Raw genomic sequence first — 22,670 nt, 5'->3', positions numbered from 1 at the left:
TGTGTCCTCACAACTATCATTATGAACCTTGTTTGTTCTTATTGTTCTTAAGGGTTTTACGGCGCTTGCAACACATTAAGGTCATATCAGCGCCAGTAAAAAGGAAGAAAATGGGATAGTAAAAAGTGCTAGAATTACAATAAAGCATCCAAGAAAAGGGAAGACAAAAGGGGAATTGGTTCAAATAAGAAACAGGTGTAGATTCCAAAAGCACTCTATCAAAGTATTTAGTTTGAGATCACTAAAAGTCTCATCCAGACACAAGCAGAGGTCCCCGCTAAGAGGAACACACTCAAATGTTTTACAAATCATATATAATATAAAGAAAGCATAATACAGTGCATAACAGAGAGATAATTTACAATGAAAAAAATATCATCTCCCAAAACTAACCATACATTCGACTGTTTCCCTCTCAGCCAGGGCATCTGACCAGGACCAGGACAAAACCAAGTAATCTCATTCCACGACAAAGACAGAAAGCAATTTGGAAAACAGATATAGGGGATAGAAGACACAGTATGTACCTCCCTGCCCACTATAGGAGGTCAGGAACCCCACCCAGATTATGAACCTTGATATTGTTATCATTAATGTTATCACCACTACAACACCAGTTCTGAATAAATATAAAATCATTCATCTATTGTTTTAATATTATTTTCAAAATTACTTTCTACACAATTAATACAGCTAAATGAGGATACGTACGCTGGGCGGATTTACAATGAACTGAAAAGTTATACAGTTATATAATCTTCCTTCAATGCATGGACGCTAGCGATTGAGCTTCAAAACTTCTGCAAATCTCAGGCAGAATCTAAAAAATAACCCGCAGACTTAAGACTAAACCTCTGTGTCAAATCTATTATGAGCGATTTAAATCTGAATGTGAACGTCGACTTAAATCTGAGTAATTGTATTTGAGGGTGGAGAGAGTTTGTTGAATGTGGCAGCCATAGTTGGTGTTTTGACTGAAGAATTTTGATAATCTTTTGCTTGAAGGTCTCTAAATCTGTTGTGTTCACACATGATTCGGGAAGAGCTTTCCAGTCTTTGATAGCACGGGGTGCAAATGAATATTTGAAGATGTTTGAGTTTGCAGATTGGTGGTTTTTTTGTGTGATTTTGAGTGGGTTTTCTTTGAATGCGTGAATTAAGTTGTATGTCTAGTTCTTATGGTGAGATGGCCGTCATTTGTTTGATAAAATGCAAGACAAATAATAATTCCAAAATGCCAGCAACAGTGCCAATTTATCCTTTGAAAGTTTGAAAATAATATCATACTGGCAATTGCTGTAAATCTGGCATCAACATCATGTCATCGTATTTTCCAAGCAAGAAAGAAAACAATATCACAAATGCTCAACTTTAAATATAATCACATCATATCACGTTTACACGTGTGATTGGTCAATTAACATTTTTATACCTTGATATAACTAGTGGTGAAGTATATAATAAGGATGAACTTGAATATTTCGTGTGTAAATATACGTAGCTGTCGTTAATACCCCCAGCTCATGTGTCTCTTTTGATAATACCATGTGAAACTGCCTTTTAAAAAAATGAATATTTGAGTTAAAATTAAAATCCCATTTATCATCGAGATTATTACTGTTAGCAAATATATTTCAATTTGCACGATATACCATGCTGCTTAAACAGAGATTGAAAGAAATCATGACACAAACAATGACAATAACGAGAATAAATAATAATAATAATAATAATAATAATAATAATACTAATAATAATAATAATAATAATAATAATAATAATAATAATAATAATATAACAATAATAATAATAATAATAATAATAATAATAATAATAATAATAACAATAATAATAAAAATAATAATAATAATAATAATAATAATAATAATAATAATAATAATAATAATAATAATAATAATAATAATAATAATAATAGTAACTATTTATCAAAATAATAAAATCTGCATGAAAAAGAATAAATTCTAAAAAAATCAGCTTTGATGAGCATTTTCAAATCATTTATGAAATATCATTTCATCACTAATTAATTATCACCAAAGAAATGCAAATTAAAAAAAACAGTCAACTTTCATATCATTGTGGAAAACATAAATCACCAAATAATGAAACAATGGAATTTTTCATCTTCCTTCAATCATACCAAAATAGGAAATAAGTGCATGTAAATAAATTATCAATAATAAAAATGTCAAAATTCATGAATTCATAATAGTGAACAAAATTATAATAATAATAATTTGAACTATGAAAAAAAAAAAATACAACGTAATACAATTGGCCAAATCACAGAGCTTGTAACAGTACTTTATTATACCATGTTTTCAGGATAAAACAGACTTTCTCTCCTTAATTCGTCTCTCCATTCATTTCTCCGCAGGAAGTACTTTCGTATTTCTGACATAATGAAAACGCTTGAGGTAAGGCATAACAGTGTGACAAAATCTGTGGTGGGAGAAATTGGAGATAAAAATAAGGGATATCACAAATATAAGATCAATACATGTTTGATTCACCTGTGAGATAAACATGATATTAAAAAAAATCACCCCTGGTATATCCATTTAATATACAAGACCCACCCACCATCTCAATCTTGTATAATGCCCGATAAACCTGATGTCGAAACGTGAATTCAAAGTTACAATGATCGGATGGATATGTGAAATTTTAGTTTTCTGCGCTTAGATTAGCCATAATCGAAACCTCAAAAGAATACAGAAAAATAGACAAAGCCCCATCTATTTTACTACAAATTCATTTCCGGCATCTAAATCACCTGAGATAATACCGTTTATAGGGATGGGGCACAAATGTATTTGCATTAATGGGTATTTTTTCTTCTATTCTCATATAGTTTCACATAACAAAGTGTGCGGTTTAACGGTTTGCTTGTTGTCCTCAAAGCGCTTTACAAGGGGTCCATTTAACATTTAACGTTTAAGACGGGACACGATGCCTGTTAGGCGATATTACAATTTTTTTCGCACAGAGACAACGCTTTTAATGGCCAGGTACTCATTTGTCACCTGAGTACAGTGAGAGAATGTGAGTAAAGAGCCTTCTCCAAGGACTCAACTATGCGCCAAGCGAGGCTCGAACCCAGGACCTTCCGATCCGAAAGCAAGTGTCATACCACAAGACCACATAGCTGCACAAATCAAGACAGTAAAGTGTTTTAAAAATGCAGTGAACTATTCAGAGGGTAAGTGATGATGAACAAAAATGCAATGTTACTATGCCAAAATTAAGTTAAATGGATGTATTTACACTTTTTAAGAAAAAGAGCTAAACGAAAAAGAAACTACACATCTTGTAGTCTTGACTCGACTTATTCCCCTCTCTCCTCATGGAGAATCAGGCTGAGAAAATAACATCTGGAGTTAAAGATAAAGGGAGTAAATCTGACTCATGGATGAACATCACAAAACAAACGACGTTTCTGCCTATTTTACTGATAAAGGCCGAGGGGCGAAACGTCGTTTGTTTTGTGCTGTTCATCCATGAGTCAGATTTACTCCCATAATGAGGGCACCTCTATTTATTAAAATAACATCTACAGGCTGTCCTGTCAACATCAGCAGTACAGGCCTCACTCCACAATGCAAATTCCATTTTGCTTCTTTCATTCTCAACTGTCCTTCTCCATGTTTCTCTTGGCACTTCCTCTCTTCCTCTTGCTGTCAGATGTCCATGTTAGAGCCACACGAATAGTAGTCTTAGGGTGTGTTTATTTGATTTTGTAAGTTAAAAAAAACAAACCCCACTGTACTTTGTTTTTTTTTAAATTAAAAAATTGAGATTTTATATAGCGCAATAGCAATAGCAACTCATTTTACACCTAAGCACGGTGAGAGAATGTGAGTAAAGAGTCTTCTCCAAGGACTCAACTATCCAGGGAAGACTGGAATAACCCAGGCGTAAGCCGCAGTGCAGCGCTGCAAATTGAGCTAGGGTGAGTTTGGCTTGCTCAAGGCCACACAGCAGTGGCGTGTGATTGAAGTCAGTACCTTTCGGGTACGAAGCAAAGACTGTACCGCTGCTGAGGCACACTGCCCCCTATTTCCCTGTAATATTTGAATCTAACATGACAAATCCACACTTATTGTAATGAGGGTAAAGATATTAAGGACAGGATGGATGTGGATGGAAAGGAAAGGATAGAAATGTGTCATTGTGACTATGTGTATTATGGTTAGGTGGTCATGAAAACAAAATGTATGGGTGCCAGCAGGAAGAAGTGCTGAAACCTGAAACTAAAATCTCGACACTTTGCCAAACCTAAAAATGTTCCTACTGAAAATGCGGCCTAAACTTTACTCTTATTTCATCACCATTTTTATACCATTATTAAATGATTACACAGCAAACATATTGACACAATGAGGAAATTAATTTGATTTTAAAACCAACTTATAATACATAGTGAAATACTCACAGTGCAGTTGTCTCTCTCTAGGGGAGCCAAAGAACAGAGAGAGACAGAGAGTACCAGAGGTAATCCCTCAACATTTTTTGAAAAATTTAGTATACCGGAGGTATTTGACTTCGAGATATCGCGAAACCGGAATTCTAGAATGAACCAGAAAACTGACACCCATGACAAAATGAGAGCTTTTATATTTATAAAATGTACTCAAAGCATTTTACAAAAGGTCCCAAGCTGTCAGCAGCATTGAACATGTCAGATAAGACATGATGCCCACAAGGCACAATTAATTACAATTTCAAATGAATTTTATTACCTGAGAAAAAGAGAGCCTCAGTTTGGAATGTCCGTTGTAGAGGAGGCAGGTATATAACCATCAGCTGTCCCAGAATGGAGCCACCTACAGCGTAAAGGAATGTCTTGTTGGTGAAAAATCCGATTTTGAAGATGGACTTTGTCTGGAGAGGACAGGAGAGAAGATACAGTAGAATTACTTTAAACCGAAATTTTGGGGACCTTCTAAACCATTTCGGTTTAAAGACATTTTGGTTTAAAGCAAGTTCCCGTTTTGCGATGTTTTTCAAGTGTAGTAACTATAATTTAAGGAATTTGCTCATTTAATCATATCATGGGTTTCCCCTTAAATGGAGTTGTTGAATAAATGCCGTCTTTGTAACCATTTTTTTTAAAATGTTATTTTATTATTCTTTTTGTGTGTGTGTGTGTGTGTGTGTGTGTGTGTGTGTGTGTGTGTGTGTGTGTGTGTGTGTGTTTAAAAAATAGTTTTCGGGTTTTTCGTTTTCCATTCCAAATACAGTAGAATTATTTTAAACCGAAATTTTGGGGACCTTCTAAACCATTTCGGTTTAAAGACATTTTGGTTTAAAGTAAGTTCCCGTGTTGCAATGTTTTTCAAGGGTAGTAACTATTTAAGGAATTTGCTCATTTAAACGTATCATGGGTTTCCCGTTAAATGGAGTTGTTGAATAAATGCCGTCTTCATAACCATAAATTTTAAAAAATATTCTTTTTTTTTTCTGTTTTAAAAATATTTTTGGGGGTTTTCGTTTTCAATTCAAAATTGTTGAAAGAGTTGAGTTCGGGATGCCGTGTAATTTACATATCTCCGTCTTGATCAACTTTTTTTTTCATCGACTTCACATAGTATTTTGATTTTAAACTCCAACGTGTAAGCACAGTGCTTTCTTTTAGACATCTTTTAGTAAAATGTAAAGCTAAAATAAGATCGAAAGTTCTTGTGCGATAATTGATAATGAATGATGCGCAGCTATTCAGAGGTGAAGTGAAATGGAAATGAAAAGGCGTGTCAAAGCTAAGCTGTCTACTCCACATCCCTCTTTTGTTGAAAAGCCATTTCATTAGGTTCAGAGGCCTTATTACATAGAACCTCCCCCCTCCCCCTCCCCCCCCCCCCCCCCTCACACACACATTTAAACAACGAAATGGAAATGAAATGGCATTTCAATTGTAAGTTGTCTGCCCCCCCCCCTCCCCCCTCCTCCTTATTGTCGTGTTGAAAATCCAGTCAGTTCCAAAGCATCAACACACGAGCGAGAACATCTCGCTTGCGTTATTCTACACCCCAACTACCCCTCTTTCCTCATTTTTCGCCTGTCAGTCACCCGTTGTCTTCCTTTTCCAGTCTGCGATTGTGGTGTTGGCCAAACCCAAGTGCAGTGATTGAAGTGTATGATGTAAAATATTATTTTGTGTTCCTTTGACTGATTGATAAGAAAGAAATTTGATCGGCTATGTGGTCTTTGATCGGCTATGTGGTCTTGTGGTATGACACTCGCTTTCGGATTGGAAGGTCCTGGGTTCGAGCCTTGCTTGACGCACAGTTGAGTCCTTGGAAAAGACTCTTTACTCACATTCTCTCACTACACTCAGGTGTAAAATGAGTACCTGGCCGTTAACAGCATTGTCTCTGTTCGAAAAAATTGAAATATCGCCTAACAGGCGTCATGTCCCGTCCTACATGTTAAATGTTGCTGTTGGCCAGGGACCCCTTGTAAAGCGCTTTGAGCACATTTAGTGGATATTGCGCTATATAAAAGCTCATTATTCATTATTTATCGATAAGAAAGAAATTAAAAAAACGGATCGAGATTAAACTTAACAATCATGTGTCACAATCAATAAGTGAACTAAAGTCCATGCAGGCAGAGCTGCCAATCCTAGCCAATGAAAAATTGTGTATAATGGAGATCCAAAATGAGTCACGATTTTGTTGGGTTTTTTTAAATGCGTACAATCCTGCAAAACCGATAATTAGCACTAAATCGGATGATGGACAATTAGACCATACTGGTCATATTATAATTGATAACTTAAATCAATGAATAAACTTACTCTTTATAGACAATATATAAATAGCATCTACTTCCAGGATCCACTTATAAATCTGATATGACCCACCCAGATAATGCTACATTGATGTTTGTTTGTTTGTTTTTAAGGGTTTTACGGCGCTTGCAACACATTAAGGTCATATCAGCGCCAGTAAAAAGGAAGAAAATGGGATAGTAAAAAGTTCTAGAATTACAATTTAAGCACAAAAGAAAAGGTCAGACAAAGGGGAATTGGTTCAAATAGGGAACAGATGTAGATTCCAAGAGCACACCGTCAAAGTACTTAGTTTGAGATCACCTAAAAGTCTCATCCAGACACAAGCACAGGTCCCAACTAAGAGGAATACACTCAAATGTTTACCAATCTATAATATAATATGTAAACTAAACATAAATACAATGCATAACAAAGAGATGATTTACAAGGAAAAAAATATCATCTCCCAAAACAATAACATACATTCGACTGTTCCCCTCTCACGCAAGGACTCCAGCCAATGTCAGGACAAAACCAAGCAATCTCATTCCAAGACAAAGACAGAAAGCAATTGGAAAACAGATTAGAGGGGATTGAAGACACAGCAAGTACCTCCCTGCCCGCTATGGGAGGTAGGAACCCCACCCAGATGCTACATTGAACCCCCTATATGTACGTCCAGGTCAACAAACAGATTAAAGTGTTTAAGTACACTAAAAGAGTGTATGATTGTTAAAAATGCTTTAAAAATATAACAATTTAATAAAACATACACTCCTGAGCAAAATGTGTACAATGAGCAAAAATGCGTAAGAATATACATTAAAAAAAAAAATAAGGTTGATACTACTGCTGATGGAATCTAAAATGGAGTCACTTTAACATCTTAAAGCAGACATTTTAAAAAACTCGTAAGGACAGACTCAAAGCGCTTAGAGTCTGGTGTCTCGGAGTTATAGCGCTATATAAGTTTTCAGCATTATTATTTTTTATTATTTAAGTTCCAATAGAACATAATTACTCAATTTAATATGACAATTATATCCATTAATGATTATACATAAATTTTTTTTTTTAATGTTTCAAAAATCTAAACTTACTGAAGACCGACAGCTTAGGGCATTAAACATGTCAAAAAACACGAAACAAGTAAACGTCATAGTTGTATCACGTGGGGTGATCTTTCCATCTTGCATCTGAAAAAAAAAAAAAATACAATTATGTGGTGACTTTCTCCATTATTGTGTCATTGAGTTGAAAGATAAATGTTTAATAGTTGATCAAATTTGTTGTTGTTTGTAATATCTAAGATTTCTGGTGGGAGAGTGTTCCATTCCTTGACGGTTCTTGGGAAGAAACTGTTTTTATATGTGTCGGTTCTGTATGTTGGAATTTTGAACTTACTGCTGTGATAATTTCTTGTGTAGGCTATGTACAGTGTTGTTTTGTGAAATATTGTGGTAGATAGAGTTACTGCTGTTTTGTTGGAATGTACTGTTCTACCGAGTTTCCTTGTCATCAAAAATCGTCTACAATAATATTAATGTTTGAATCTTATCAACATTTCATTGACTTTTTCACTGCAACCTTTATTGGTTCCATTTTGAAATAGAAAAAGGAATGAATATTGCGTGACAAAAGAGTAAAAAGAAATAAGGCCCTCATACCATAGCCATCTTTAACATATAGCCTGACACTAAAACCCTCTAGGACTGGCAGTTTGACATCATTTTTTAGGTTTGTGTAGCGTCTAGTGAGTTGTCGTTAGTAGAGCTCAAGGAAACAAGTTGTTTCATTGGTTGAACTATTGAATACAACTCACGATTTGTTTTCTTTTGTGGCAAAAGACTGGCATTTTGACGTCATTTTTTGGTCAGTGTCGGGCTATAACTTTACAAAGGCTACGCTCATACAAACAATGGACAAACTTAAAGTAATCAAAAATAAAATGATCAACAAAAAAACAGTACATTCATTTAAATAATAAATAAATAGATAAATAAATAAATAAAATAAATAAATAACTAATAAATAAATAATAAATATAATAAATAAATAATAATAAATAATTAACTAAAATAAATAAATAACTAAATAAATAAATAAATAAAATTTATAAAGCGCCAATCTCCACCTAACATGTTTTACGGCGCTTTACAAGACATAGGTGATATGAGAAGGTAAGGCTTGGTTAGTTACCAGCATTCTCCATATAAGTTTTGAATGAAAGTTATAAAATAGAAAGTTTTCAAATTCCACACTACCTCTCTATGAAAAGTCCACAGTGTCCCACCGATGATGAATAAGGAAGAGGACAAGACGTTGAAGATGAGCTGCCGGTTGATAATGTTGTCGCTGACTTTACGTGGGGGTTTACATAACACATCGCGATCCACTGGCTCCACACCCAGACTGAAATAACAAATTGATAGTAAAATAATAACAAAAAACCTTGAGCATACAGCATAATATCCACTAAATGTGCTCAAAGTGCTTTACAATGGGTCCCAGGCCAACAGCAACAATCAACAAATAGAATGAGACATGATGCTTGTGAGGAATATTACAATTTTTTAAAATATAATAATGACATTATGATAATGATGATGATGATGATGATGATGATGATGAGGTGGAGGAGGATGACGATAATGACAAATGACGACAATGATATGATTATAGGACGATGCAGATAATGATGATGCTGTGGTAGTGGTGTAACTGATGAAATGAATTAGAACATACCTTTGTGCTGGAGGTCCGTCCATTATGATGTTAATCCACAAAATCTGCATGGCATTCAAAGGATTAGGGAGGCGAGTGATCATAGCAATGGCAACAAGAGAAAGGGCTGCAATGCTCCTAAAAAAAATAATTAAATGTTTGATCAACAAACATATATATGATTTTTTTTTTGTTTGTTTGGAATTTTCTAATGCACAAATACTGAAAATCTTTTCAATTTTTTATTTTGAGATTTCTTAAAATACTTTCTTATAATATATATTAATATAAAAATATATTATTTTAAAAAATATTTACCACAATGTTTGAGACAGTCTACATTAATGTTTCAGGCTTAATTTGCCATCGTCAGGACTGAGTTGTTTTGTTGACTGTTGTTGTTTCTTGAAGTGGTTCCGGTTTAAAGTTGATTAACAAGAACTTCTTTCGATGTGGACACGTTCCGTACATCTCACTTTTCGTGTTGAGTGTGGCTTCATGAGGGTGTTTGATTATAGTATATTTCTCTTCCAGGCATAAGCTACATTGTTTTGATGTTGGTGTGTATCCTGTTGCTTTAGATAAAATTTTCCATGAAATGTTGTGGTCCAGTTTGTTGTCTTTTAATTTCCAAATATGTTCGCTGAGTTTTGTGGATGTTTTTTTGTTAGTGTTTCTAAATGTTGAGGTGTGGAGGTTGTATCTTGTTTTGAAATTATTTTCTGTTAGTCCTACATATTTTTCTTGTTTGTTTGTTTTAGTTTCTGTGACTGTGGCTTGGTAAATTAAACTTGATTCTAAGCATTGTTTGTTTAGCGGGCAATGTTCTTTATTTCTGCAGTTGCATTTTCTGGTGGGTGGGTTTTGCTCTTGTCGGTGGTTTATTAATATTTTTTTGTTGTGGCTTGAAATTATTTGTTCTATGTTGCGCATACACGAGTAGCTTATTTTTATGGTATTCCTGTTGATAATTTTATGTAGCTTGTGGTTTTTTGGAAAGTGTGTATCAATTAATTTCAGGAACTGCTGTCCTATGTTTGTGCTGACGTTTTTGTTGAAAGGTGGGTTGAACCAAGTTATGTGTCGTTTTCTTGTTTTACGTTCTTCACTTGTGTGTTGGGGTTTACATGAGAGGGAGGCGTCTGTGTATTCAAATGGTGTGTTGTATCCGCTTTTTGTGAGTGCTTCTTTGTAGGGGGTGGCTGCGACGTTGAATATCTCTCTGTTTTCCGAAAGTTTGCTCACCCTCAGTGCTATGTTTTTTGGTATGTTTTCAATGACGGGACGGGGGTGGTTGCTGTTTTTATTAATGTAGCTAATGGTGTTGTTTGGTTTTCTGAACGGTTGGAATGCATTGGATTTTATGTCGAATGTGATGTCGAGGAAGTCAACTGTTTTTTTGTTTGCTTCTATCGTGATTTTCAAATTGTTGTTTTGGAATATTTTACAGATTTGTTTTTTGATGTTTTCGTTCTCTCTTGGTCGTCTGTTGGTTATAGCGAGTCCGTCATCTCTATAGAGGCCGATGTATGTGTGTGTATGTTGCAGTTGTGACAGGATGTAGAGTCCGACCAGTTCGCATGTTTCAGCACCATCGAACGAACCATTGTTACGTCGAAATCATTATGTCGCTTTGTCCACGGCGTGTTGTCATAGTATAGTGTGCTGTGCTTGGTGTGTTTGATGATGTGTTTTTCCTCTTCTGTGATGTTGGTGTATTTTGCTGCGAATTCCAATGCTTTGTTTAGTAAGTCTGGAGTGATGGAGGGGTAAAAATCGCAAATGTCGAAAGAGATGAAAGTGCAATTTTCTTTGTTTTGGATATTTTTAAACCATTCAATGACTTCATCGGTGTTTTTCCACTGGTTGAATTTAGTTGCTTCTTTGACGTTTTTATTTATTTTTTCTAATATCTTTTTGCTGATTTTTCCAATTTCAGATTTGTATGGATTTATTAGTCTACATTTTGGATTATTTTTTAAGTCAGGCTTGTGATCTTTTAATGTGATGAACGCTTCTCTTCTTGGTGCTATATCGATTCGATCGCTAAGGTCAAGTCTGTTCGCTATATTCTTATCTTCTTTTGTGATCTCTTCGGTTCTATGTGTTCTGTCTTTTTTATAGTCTTTGTTGATTTGTTTGTGTGTCATTTTATCATATTCCTCAGGTGTCATTTTGTAATAGTTGTTGGATTTGTCGGCTGGTATCTGAAATTAATTGATACACACTTTCCAAAAAACCACAAGCTACATAAAATTATCAACAGGAATACCATAAAAATAAGCTACTCGTGTATGCGCAACATAGAACAAATAATTTCAAGCCACAACAAAAAAATATTAATAAACCACCGACAAGAGCAAAGCCCACCCACCAGAAAATGCAACTGCAGAAATAAAGAACATTGCCCGCTAAACAAACAATGCTTAGAATCAAGTTTAATTTACCAAGCCACAGTCACAGAAACTAAAACAAACAAACAAGAAAAATATGTAGGACTAACAGAAAATAATTTCAAAACAAGATACAACCTCCACACCTCAACATTTAGAAACACTAACAAAAAAACATCCACAAAACTCAGCGAACATATTTGGAAATTAAAAGACAACAAACTAGACCACAACATTTCATGGAAAATTTTATCTAAAGCAACAGGATACACACCAACATCAAAACAATGTAGCTTATGCCTGGAAGAGAAATATACTATAATCAAACACCCTCATGAAGCCACACTCAACACGAAAAGTGAGATGTACGGAACGTGTCCACATCGAAGAAAGTTCTTGTTAATCAACTTTAAACCGGAACCACTTCAAGAAACAACAACAGTCAACAAAACAACTCAGTCCTGACGATGGCAAATTAAGCCTGAAACATTAATGTAGACTGTCTCAAACATTGTGGTAAATATTTTAAAAAATAATAATTCGCTCCATTACTACATGTCGAGCACTTTTCGTACCATATTTGTATCAAACACGATCCAATATATATATATATATGTATACATTGTCGTCATAGATTCTCAAATTTGTGTTTATACATTTTTATGCATGCTACGTCGGTAAACGAATTTCCATTTTTTTGGATGAATAAAGTATATATTATTATTATTATTATTATTATTATTATTATTATTATTATTATTATTATTATTATTATTATTATTATTATTATTATCATTATTATTATTATTATTATTATTATTATTATTATTATTATTATTATTATTATTAATATTATCATTAAAACAATAATTCATCAAGTTTTAAAGATGTTATAATTATAATTTCTATACTTTCACAGAACACTAAATTATATCAAAACGATAATACTCTGAGTAGCTTTAATTTCTTGAGTCAATATTATGGACTTATTTGATTTGCAGCATTTTTTTTGTTTTTTTGTTGTTGATAATTTCATCACACAGTACAAGAACTTTTGATTGATTTCTATTCCAAGTTTTTGTTCCATGTTAAAGAGTAAAAGAGACTCTTCAACTCTAGAATGGAAGGTTTGCTACCCGTTTGTGGAAAAATACGTATAAACTTGTAAATCATCAAAAGCTGGCATATTCGCAGTGATTAGGATAAAAATAAAATAAGTTTCTTTCAATAAATAAAAAAAAAAAACCAAATGCCACTTACGTGCTAAGTTGAAAATTAACAAAATTTTTGATGTTGTAATAAATTCCTTTGCCTTCCTCCATGGCAGCCCTGTGAAGAGGGTAAAAAAGCATGTAAAAATCTGTTTTAAAAATTGACTTTAAGGTGCTTGCTTATCCATCAATCATTCCAACCATCAACAAAGAGAAAAATGAGCGTGTTTCCAAAAATAAAAAATCAAGATCGTTGATCAGAGATAGGTTCTTTCGCAAAAATGCTAAATGCTTTGTTCAATATATTATGTGTACAATTATATGTCCAATCATTAAAATGTATTCTACTTTTTTTTTTTTCAAAGGTTGGCATCTGTGTCTTATATCAAATTATCATTATATATTCTGTTTTACTAAAATATTGTTTACTTCAGAACACAATTGTCAAAATTGGATAATTAATGTAGTTGGAGTACATATACAAACATCAAAGATAAAAGAAGATATCCTGATTCAGTAAAATGAAGTTAAATTTACCCTTCATTTTAATCAAGAAAGACAAAATAATGTGGACGGATGCCTTGGGCTTCCATTTTCCCATAGGGAATGAGATCAGCGGAAGAGTAGCATCCCTTGATTGGACGTCACCTTACAGAGAGAACGTCAAAATGGTTTTGCGCATGCGTCTCTCTCTCGTCCTTGCTTTCGGTGAAGTGTCTCATGCCGCACAACCAACATGGCGTTCTCTCTCTAATAACTTTTTTTGCTCGTGACTTCCAATCAAGGGATGCTACTCTTCCCCTAATCTCATTCCCCATTGATGTGGTAAATGATGACTTGGACATACAAATTTATCATCAACCACAATTCGGAGATAAAAATTCCCTCAGAGTCATTGGGATCCATAGAGCCTGAGTTAACCCCCCGTATCTACAGCATGAAACGGACAATCGTAATTGCTTGCTACCCTTTGGACACGATGCTAGTCTATCGAAAGTACTTTCTGCCAGCTCTAAGGGACCCAATCACTTTAAATGCCTGCACTAATTCAAATTCTTTTCTTTTTATTCTAAATTTAAAAAAAAAACACAAAAAAAAATTTCTTTTGCCTTTAAACTCAAAACAAATATTTGCATTTCACTCACAAAATGGTGTTGAGATTATCATCCACCAGAATCATATCAGCGGCCTCCTTGGACACATCAGTTCCTGTCTTTCCCATGGAAATACCGATATCGGCAGTCTTGAGTGCCACAGCATCGTTGACACCATCTCCCGTCATACCAACTACATGGTGGACTGATTGTAATGCCTGATGACATTTAAAAAAAAAAATGAGCTTTATATAGCGCAATATCCATTAAATGTGCTCAAAGCGCTTTACAAGGGGTCCCTGGTCAACAGCAACATTTAACATGTAGGATGCCTGTTAGGTGATATTACAATTTTTCGGACAAAGACAACGCTGTTAACGGTCAGGTACTCATTTTACACCTGAGTACGGTGAGAGAATGTGAGCAAAGAGCCTTTTCCAAGGACTCAACAATGCGCCGAGCGCGAGGCTCGAACACAGGACCTTCCGATCCCAATGAAAGTGTCATACCACTAGACCACATAGCCGCACATATTTATGGACACATTGACTAATTTAGGAGGCTACGATAAGAGGTCATTTTGTATGTTGAAGGACATGACATGGTGCAGGATGAAGGAAAAGGAGTGGAATAGGAATTGAATTGGCATAGTCGAGGACAGAATGAAATAAAAGGAAAATGGCCATGCCTTATATGTGTACTGGAGCGCTCAGAGCCAGTTTTATATTATTATTATTATCATTATTATTATTATTATTATTATTATTATTATCATTATTATTATTATTATTATTATTATTATTATTATTATTATTATTATTATTAGTAAATGTTAATTTTTATACAGAATCCATTGGTTCAAACTTTTAATCTCCAATTTTTTTCATTTTGTAAATGTTCATTTTTATATACAATCCATCAGTTCAAACTATAAATCTCTAACTTTCTCAACTTTGCTAATGTTAATTTAGTATGTGAATAAATAGACAACCACAAAGGCAGGTTAGACCGCAATCAGATATACAATTTTCGTAAGGGTCAAACCACACGATACGAAGAAATGAAAATTGAATCACTCCCACGATTATAAATTTAAAAAATTATGCCTTTTCCGCCACGACATCATAAGACATCGTCGCCTAGGCATTCCACGAAGGAATATAGATAACTCATCAAACACTCCCACAATTATGATCTTCGTAAAAAAAAAAGACATACCTTGACAATCTTAAGTTTGTGTCGGGGGGTGACTCTGTAAAATATATTGATGTTACTGATGACGTCCGCCAGCTGGTCGACGTTAAGCTGCTCTAAGGTATCACCTGACATACAATTTCCTCCCTGAGAATACATTCCCAACCTGGCACCTGTGATACAGAATTTAAGAGATAACTTTTGATTAGAAATATAAAAAATAAATAATTTAATAATAATTGAGCCTTATATAGCGCAATATCCACTAAATGTGCTCAAAGCACTATACAAGGGGTCCCTGGTCAACAGCAACATTTAACATGTAGGACGGGACTTGGAACGCATCACAGGCATGTATAAGGAGGGTACAGATTTTTGTAAACAGGTGCATGCGTAAGCTACTCAGAATAAAATGGATGGATAGAATAAAAAATGAAGAAGTATGGAAAAGAACACAGCAGAAACCAGTGGGAGAGGATATAGGAAGAAGACGATGGAGGTGGATTGGACACACGCTTAGAAAGAATGACTCAACCATAACAAAGAAAGTATTGGACTGGAACCCTCAGGGCAGAAGATCAAGGGGAAGGCCACGAGGAACATGGAGAAGAATTAAAGAAGCTGATATACAGAGAAGTGGTAAGACCTGGAATGAGATAAAAAAGTTGGCTCAGGATAGAGAAGGATGGAAACTGTTTGTCTGTGGCCTATACCCTGACCCAGGGTGAAAAAGGCAATGATGATGACGGGACATGCCGCCTGTTTTACAATTTTTCGGACAAAGACAATGCTGTTAACGGCCAGGTACTCATTTTTCACCTGAGTACGGTGAGAGAAAGTGAGTAAAGAGCCTTTTCCAAGGACTCAACTATGCGCCGAGCGCGAGGCTCGAACTCAGGACCTTCCGAAAGCGAGTGTCATACCACAAGACCACATAGCCGCACACCTTTACAATTAATCAAGTATTTAAAATACTCATAATTCTTAAAATATTTTAACAGCTTAAGTAAGCAAAGGAGAAAAAGATATGTTTGCATTTTTAAAAATATCTCTTTGTGAAAAGATAATGTTCAATTCATTGAACTATAACAAGTGAATAATCTGAAGCTGATTCTGACTTGATTTTGAAGTCCAAATTTAGGTGGGAAACATGGTCTTGTCTTTGTATAAAAATTGTATAAAAATAAAACAATAATAAAAAATAAAATGTAGAGGGCGGTTGTCTCCACCAACATGTTCAATGACGTTTAACAAGAATATAGTTGTCATGACTTTAAAAAACTAAATGCTGCAATAATTGTAGATAATCTATTAAGTTACGCCGATATTAATGGAATATGAAGAATGTGGTTTTTAAATATTATTTTAGCCTCTTACGACACTTAGAGGTTTAAACTTGAAAATATAAAGACAACAATGTCAATAGACTGTTCTTCTGAAAATTAAAAAAAAAATATATCAATTTGTTTTCTCATAAGTAAAATGTCTAACGTCCACAAGACTCCTACATATTCTCAGAACTACAGTAACACTTCCATGTTACTTTGCAGACTTGCCAAATTGAAAACTTCATATTTAGTAATTTTAATGTCAATTTTTAGTAACTTGACAAGGAAATTCGTAATTTCTGAAATTGTGTATGAACAACCACAATATTATTATTATTATTATTATTATCATCATCATTATAGTAGTAGTAGTATTAGTAGTAGTTGTTGTTGTTCTTCTTCTTATCATTATTATTTTTATTATCATTTAAGTATTACTAAGAATTAAAAATTCGTAATTTTCCATAAAATTTCATATTTGGCCATGAAATTTGTCTAAAATTTGTAAAACTACGAAAAATTCGTAAGATTCGGCATGTATGACTTTGCATTAGAAATCCTTACCAACAGCCTTGGCCGTGTCTTCAGAGTCCCCAGTCAACATTTTGACAGCAACTCTCATTCCTTGCAATGTTTCTGTGGCCTCCCGTACCCCTTCTCTAGGCGGGTCAATAATTCCCACCATTCCAGCAAATATAAGGTCCATTTGGTCTGTACCTACGGACATGCCTAAGACTGGACGAATAAACAAAATTCAGAAAAAAATAAGTGAATCAGGCAGAGGTATGGTCTATCTCAATTCATCAAAATAATATATAAAGTGTTGCTATTAGTTCTTGGTTGTATATTTTTACATTTTTGTGCATTTGCATATATATATATATATATATATATATATATATATATATATATATATATATATATATATATATATATATATATATATATATATATATATATATATAAGGAGTTTGGAACTGGAAGAATATATAGAAGGTGTGACCTCACGACTTCTCTCTGCCGCATTGTGGAAGAAAAGAGTTTGTTCCACCCACCTCTGAGTCCTGTAGCTGCCAGGGCATGGCCTTTGTTGCCCAATTCTTCCCTGACTTTATCGTTCATCAACTCGACGCGGTCATTGCTGTCGTAGTAATGAGTTGACCTTTGCAAAACATACTCAAGAGCTCCTTTGACAAACAGGCTGACTTGTTTCTATAGAAAAGAGATAAAAAGAAATAATAACAATTTCATGGAAACATTCATAAAAAAAATAAATTATCATTTAAAACTTATCAATGGCTTTATCTCTTGTTTAAAATAGATTCCAAATCTATTAGGGTTTATCTCCAATTGCAAAAAAATACTTTATTGTGTTTTAAAATGACTTAAAACGATATTAAAATTTTTTTTAATGAAAAAAACAAACAAAAAAACCCCAATCAATATTTTTTTAAACTAAAAAAACACCTTGGCATCTTTCAATAGATCCATAAAATGATGGATGCTAAGTTTTACCATTTACCAGGATTACCTTCAATTCAGTCCTTTTTGGTATACTCTATGCAACTCACCTCTTTAATATCGATATAAAAAGGAGGTAAATCAAATTGCATAGAGTGATAAATATCTAAGCTTTATTATATAAACTTGGTCAACTTAAAAAAAAAAAAACAACATAAAAACACATGTATTTTTTTTCAAAAGAAGAGACCTTAAAACGGTAAAAACAACCCCCCAAAACCAAACTATTTTTATCACTAACCTCATTTCTGACATGGTGACACTTCACTGCCATAACCTTGGTGTCGCTACTAAAAGGCCATTCTTGAAGTCTGACGTAGTTTTTGCGGACATCTCCCATGTTGAACTAATGAATGAATGGAATACAATAGTTTAACAATGCTAAAATTAATGAAAGCTCCAAATAATTCAATTTGTAGTGCAGTGAACTCAAAATTAAGGGGACAGGCAACAATCCCTGGTTCATTTGAGATTTATTTTTCTGACTCCTCTGTCCACCTCACAGTTTGATTTTGTTTTAAAGGGTTTTACGCGCATGCAACACATTAAGGTTATATGAGCAACAGTAAAATGGAAGAAAATGGGATAGTAAAAAGGGATACACTCAAATGTAAACATAACAATACAGTGGATAAAAGAGAGATGATTTACAAGGAAAAAAAATATCATCTCCTACAACTATTACATTTGACTGTTTCCCTCCCAGCTAGGGTACCCGGTCAGGGCCTGGACAAAACCAAGAAATCTCATTCCAAGACAAAGACATCAAAGTGCAGATAAAAGCAATGGGATGTAATGAATACTATACCAACCTTATTGGCAGCAGATAACAGAGCCCCCTCTGTAGGTTGCCCTAGTAATCCTTGGTGAGTGATCTCAGCATTGTTACACACGCATCCGATCTAAAAGAAATTTTTAAAATGATCACCTAGGCAACTCAAAATAAGATAAATAGATATAGTTGATTTTACCCACATGTACATATTTTCTTGGTATATAAAATTGAGTATAATCTAACTTCATGTAATTTTCACTGAACTCCAAAAGAACTTAACACTTAATGTAGGCCATACTGTGAATAAATACTATGACACTATCAAACATTTGACTTTTGCGTTATAAACAATGAATATTGACATTTGTTAGTGTACCCCCTTTACATATTCTGCAAATTGCTTATAAAAATTTCTGAAATATATTTCCAGCATTTATGACTTTTACAAGTCAGAATTAGATATCTACATGGCATTAATTGATTTAAGTCACTTTTTTAAAAAAGGACATTAAAAAATACAACCAAACGTACAGAGAAAAACAAAAACAAAAAATGCAATAATCCAATGAAAACACAGTAAAATGACATACCTCAATGACACGTTTGATGGCATCTTCTGAGGTCTTGGAAGTTTGAGATAAGACTTTAACGACTCCTGGAGTATCGTATCCCACTCCTGTCAACTGAATCGTCAATGAGAAAAGACAATTAAAGAAATTTTCCAAATTCAAATACTTGATCCAAAAAAAAAAAAAAATAAATAAATCCCTTTGAAAACTTCTTCATAATCTTTAAGGTCAATGACCTGATGTTGTAGAGTTACCATAGTGGCCTTTATTGTTTGTCATTCTGTCTTGTTTGTTTTTCGTTTTAATTACATCTTTTAATACATAAAGTGTCGCTATTGGTTCTTGGTTGTATATTTTTACATTTTTGTTCATTTGCATATATATATATATATATATATATATATATATATATATCTATACATTGTCGCCATAGATTATCAACTTTGTGTTTATACATTTTCATGCATGCCACGTCTGTAAACGAATTTCCATTTTTTTAAATGAAAAAAGTATATATTATTATTATTATTATTATTATTATTAATACCAAATGTACCAATACCAAAAGATTCTTTTCGGCTCAGATGTCTAACACTCTGAATGTGACAGGTTTTTCTGATGTATTCTTCCAATTACAACAAACAAACAAACAAACAAACAAACAAACAAAAAAACACAGAACAAAAAAACCTCAACTTATTTCATCATGGAAATTATACATATCAGAGAGTTTTATACAGATATGACTGAGGTCGACTGATTTTTTGGGACAGTTTTTTTTTTCTCGTCTATTTTTCATTCTTGCTTTGTCTAACACCTTTCATACACACTTGTTCAGATCTTTATCTTATACTGGTGCCTGCTCCTTAATTTCTTTTAGTTGATATGACAATACAGAGGATTATCATTATATTCATCACGTTGAATTTTCATTTGTGGACGCCTTAATTATATTGAAAACAAAACTATTATGCAGTTTTTAATAATATTCCCCTCATAAAAAAAATAATTAATTAATTAAACAAAGAAAACAAAATTGAGCTGAGCTTTATACAACGCAATATCCACTAAATGTGCTCAAAGCGCTTTACAAGGGATCGCTGGTCAACAGCAACATTTAACATGTAGGACGGGACATGATGCCTGTTAGGCGATATTACAATTTTTCTGACAAAGACAACACTGTTAACGGCCAGGTACTCATTTTACATCTGAGTACGGTGAGAGAATGTGAGTAAAGAGCCTTTTCCAAGGATTCAACTATGCGCTGAGCACGAGGCTCGAACCCAGGACTTCTGATCCGAAAGCGAGTGTCATACCACTAGACCACATAGCCGCACATAAACAATCAACAATATAAACAATCAGGAAATTCTCCTCTTCTAATGACGTACAGCTGATTGAGAAATTAAAGGTAAAGAAAAACACTTCAAATCATCAAGCTGAATTTAAAACAACAAGTTGAGAAGTCTTTACGCCATGACTTTTGATGATGCCCTAATGTTGACTTGAATTTCTAACTAAACCAATAACTCTTATTGTCAAAATAAACAACGTAAAAATATGGAAACTTTTCTTGAATCAAAAATTTTACAAAAAAATATAAATATAAATAATAATAATAATTTTTGCTTAGCTCCCTTGTGTTTTTGAAGGTCCTGATAGCTAAGTAAGCAGAGCCCGCGCTTCAGACCAATAGGGACTAAGATCGATTCCTGGCGAAGTCGATATTTTTTCTGACAATCTGTCTGGAGGAAAGTACTTTGTTATAATCTAGCATCCTATCCAAATGATAGCATGCATGCAACTGCTATTGTCCGTTTCGGGCTAAAGAAACACCAGGTCCACTGGTCTAATGACTCTGAAGGACCACGTAATCTTTTCTCTCTTTGTGTTCCCATGAACAAGCTATTAAATAAAGTTATCATTGTCCATTCATAACCCAGAGTGTTAAGTAAATCCAAAACAGTGAACCATAACATTATCGAATACAAATTTAATAAACAAAACTTAAATCAAACAGAGATACACTGTCTACAAGCCTAAAAGTTTTACTCACAACATGTAATGTTCTTAATTATGGTTGCTATAATAATTTTTGGAAACTATTTCTGACAAATTCTCTATTCAAAACCTTAACTATCATTATCAAAGCCCTTTCATTACCTCAGCATCACTCCCATCAGGAGTGACAACGCGTGTCACGGTCATTTCATTCTTTGTCAGCGTTCCTGTTTTATCACAGCAGATCACGTCCACACAGCCTGAGAGAGATTGAAGATTTAAAATAGAGAGAAACACATCAAAATAAAATGTAAAGAAAAAATAAGATTTAAAGAATTTTACAACAAAATCAAAGGCACAAAAATAAAAAATTAATGTTTTATTTTTTGGTTTTTAATTTAAGTTTAATTCTCAATGATTAAAAATTTAAAAAAAAAAAAAAAAAAAAAAAACAACCCCAAAACAAACAAAAACCAAAAGGTCTACAAAAATACATAAAAACTAATGGCCTAAGACAAAATGAGAAGAAATAATTTGGAAGCAATGTCAGTTTTTATATCCCTGAAATAAAACAATAAAGGCACCTTTTCTTTTTGATATTGAAAGACAAGGGGGGCGGGGGGGGGGGGGGGGGTAGAATTGTTATTTAAATGAAAAAAAAAGAGTTTTTCCTCTTACCAAGTGTTTCTACTACAGGGAGTTTCTTTACAATAGCTTTCCGCTTTGCCATTCGCATGACACCAATGGCTAGAGTGACCGTCACGACAATGGGTAGTCCTTCTGGTATGGCAGCCACTGCAAGACTGAAATAAACAACAACAAAAAATAGGCTGATCTGAACAGAAATATTGAATCAATTATTACATTATTACATTATTATTCTGCTATTATTAGTCTTTTCAGTTATCATGCACAAAATATTTTAAAATTGAAAGAGTATGGGAAAAAGATGGGGTTTTTTTCCCTTTCCTTTTTTTTTGTCTTTTTTTTTTAAACATTGTAATTGGTACCTTACAAAAAAAAGTTTGAATGCTGTGTTCCCATTTTAAATAATACAATTT

At 33.7% G+C, this 22,670-nt stretch overlaps 1 protein-coding gene across 1 annotated transcript in view; it reads right to left on the bottom strand.

Moving 5' to 3' along the window:
• The window catches only part of LOC144977612 (calcium-transporting ATPase type 2C member 1-like), a 57,591-nt gene that overhangs the window by 16,804 nt on the left and 18,117 nt on the right, over nt 1-22,670 (bottom strand). The window contains exons 10-24 of the mRNA XM_078923005.1: nt 22,288-22,412; nt 21,772-21,869; nt 19,627-19,719; nt 19,074-19,163; nt 18,503-18,607; nt 17,796-17,952; nt 17,305-17,475; nt 15,437-15,585; nt 14,270-14,436; nt 13,174-13,242; nt 9,542-9,658; nt 9,061-9,208; nt 7,897-7,992; nt 4,764-4,905; nt 2,336-2,463 (exon numbers count right to left, since the gene is read on the bottom strand). Coding sequence (XP_078779131.1) covers nt 2,336-2,463; nt 4,764-4,905; nt 7,897-7,992; nt 9,061-9,208; nt 9,542-9,658; nt 13,174-13,242; nt 14,270-14,436; nt 15,437-15,585; nt 17,305-17,475; nt 17,796-17,952; nt 18,503-18,607; nt 19,074-19,163; nt 19,627-19,719; nt 21,772-21,869; nt 22,288-22,412 — 1,855 coding nt within the window. The remainder of the gene's footprint in view (nt 1-2,335; nt 2,464-4,763; nt 4,906-7,896; nt 7,993-9,060; nt 9,209-9,541; nt 9,659-13,173; nt 13,243-14,269; nt 14,437-15,436; nt 15,586-17,304; nt 17,476-17,795; nt 17,953-18,502; nt 18,608-19,073; nt 19,164-19,626; nt 19,720-21,771; nt 21,870-22,287; nt 22,413-22,670) is intronic.

Source organism: Berghia stephanieae, chromosome 7, assembly GCF_034508935.2.
Source record: "Berghia stephanieae isolate SIO BIC M18660-M18661 chromosome 7, UCSD_Bste_1.3, whole genome shotgun sequence".
In the NCBI taxonomy this organism is placed as follows: Eukaryota; Metazoa; Mollusca; class Gastropoda; order Nudibranchia; family Aeolidiidae; genus Berghia; species Berghia stephanieae.
The sequence above is the reverse complement of the archived record's forward strand: the minus strand, read 5'-3'. Positions and strand labels throughout refer to the sequence as shown.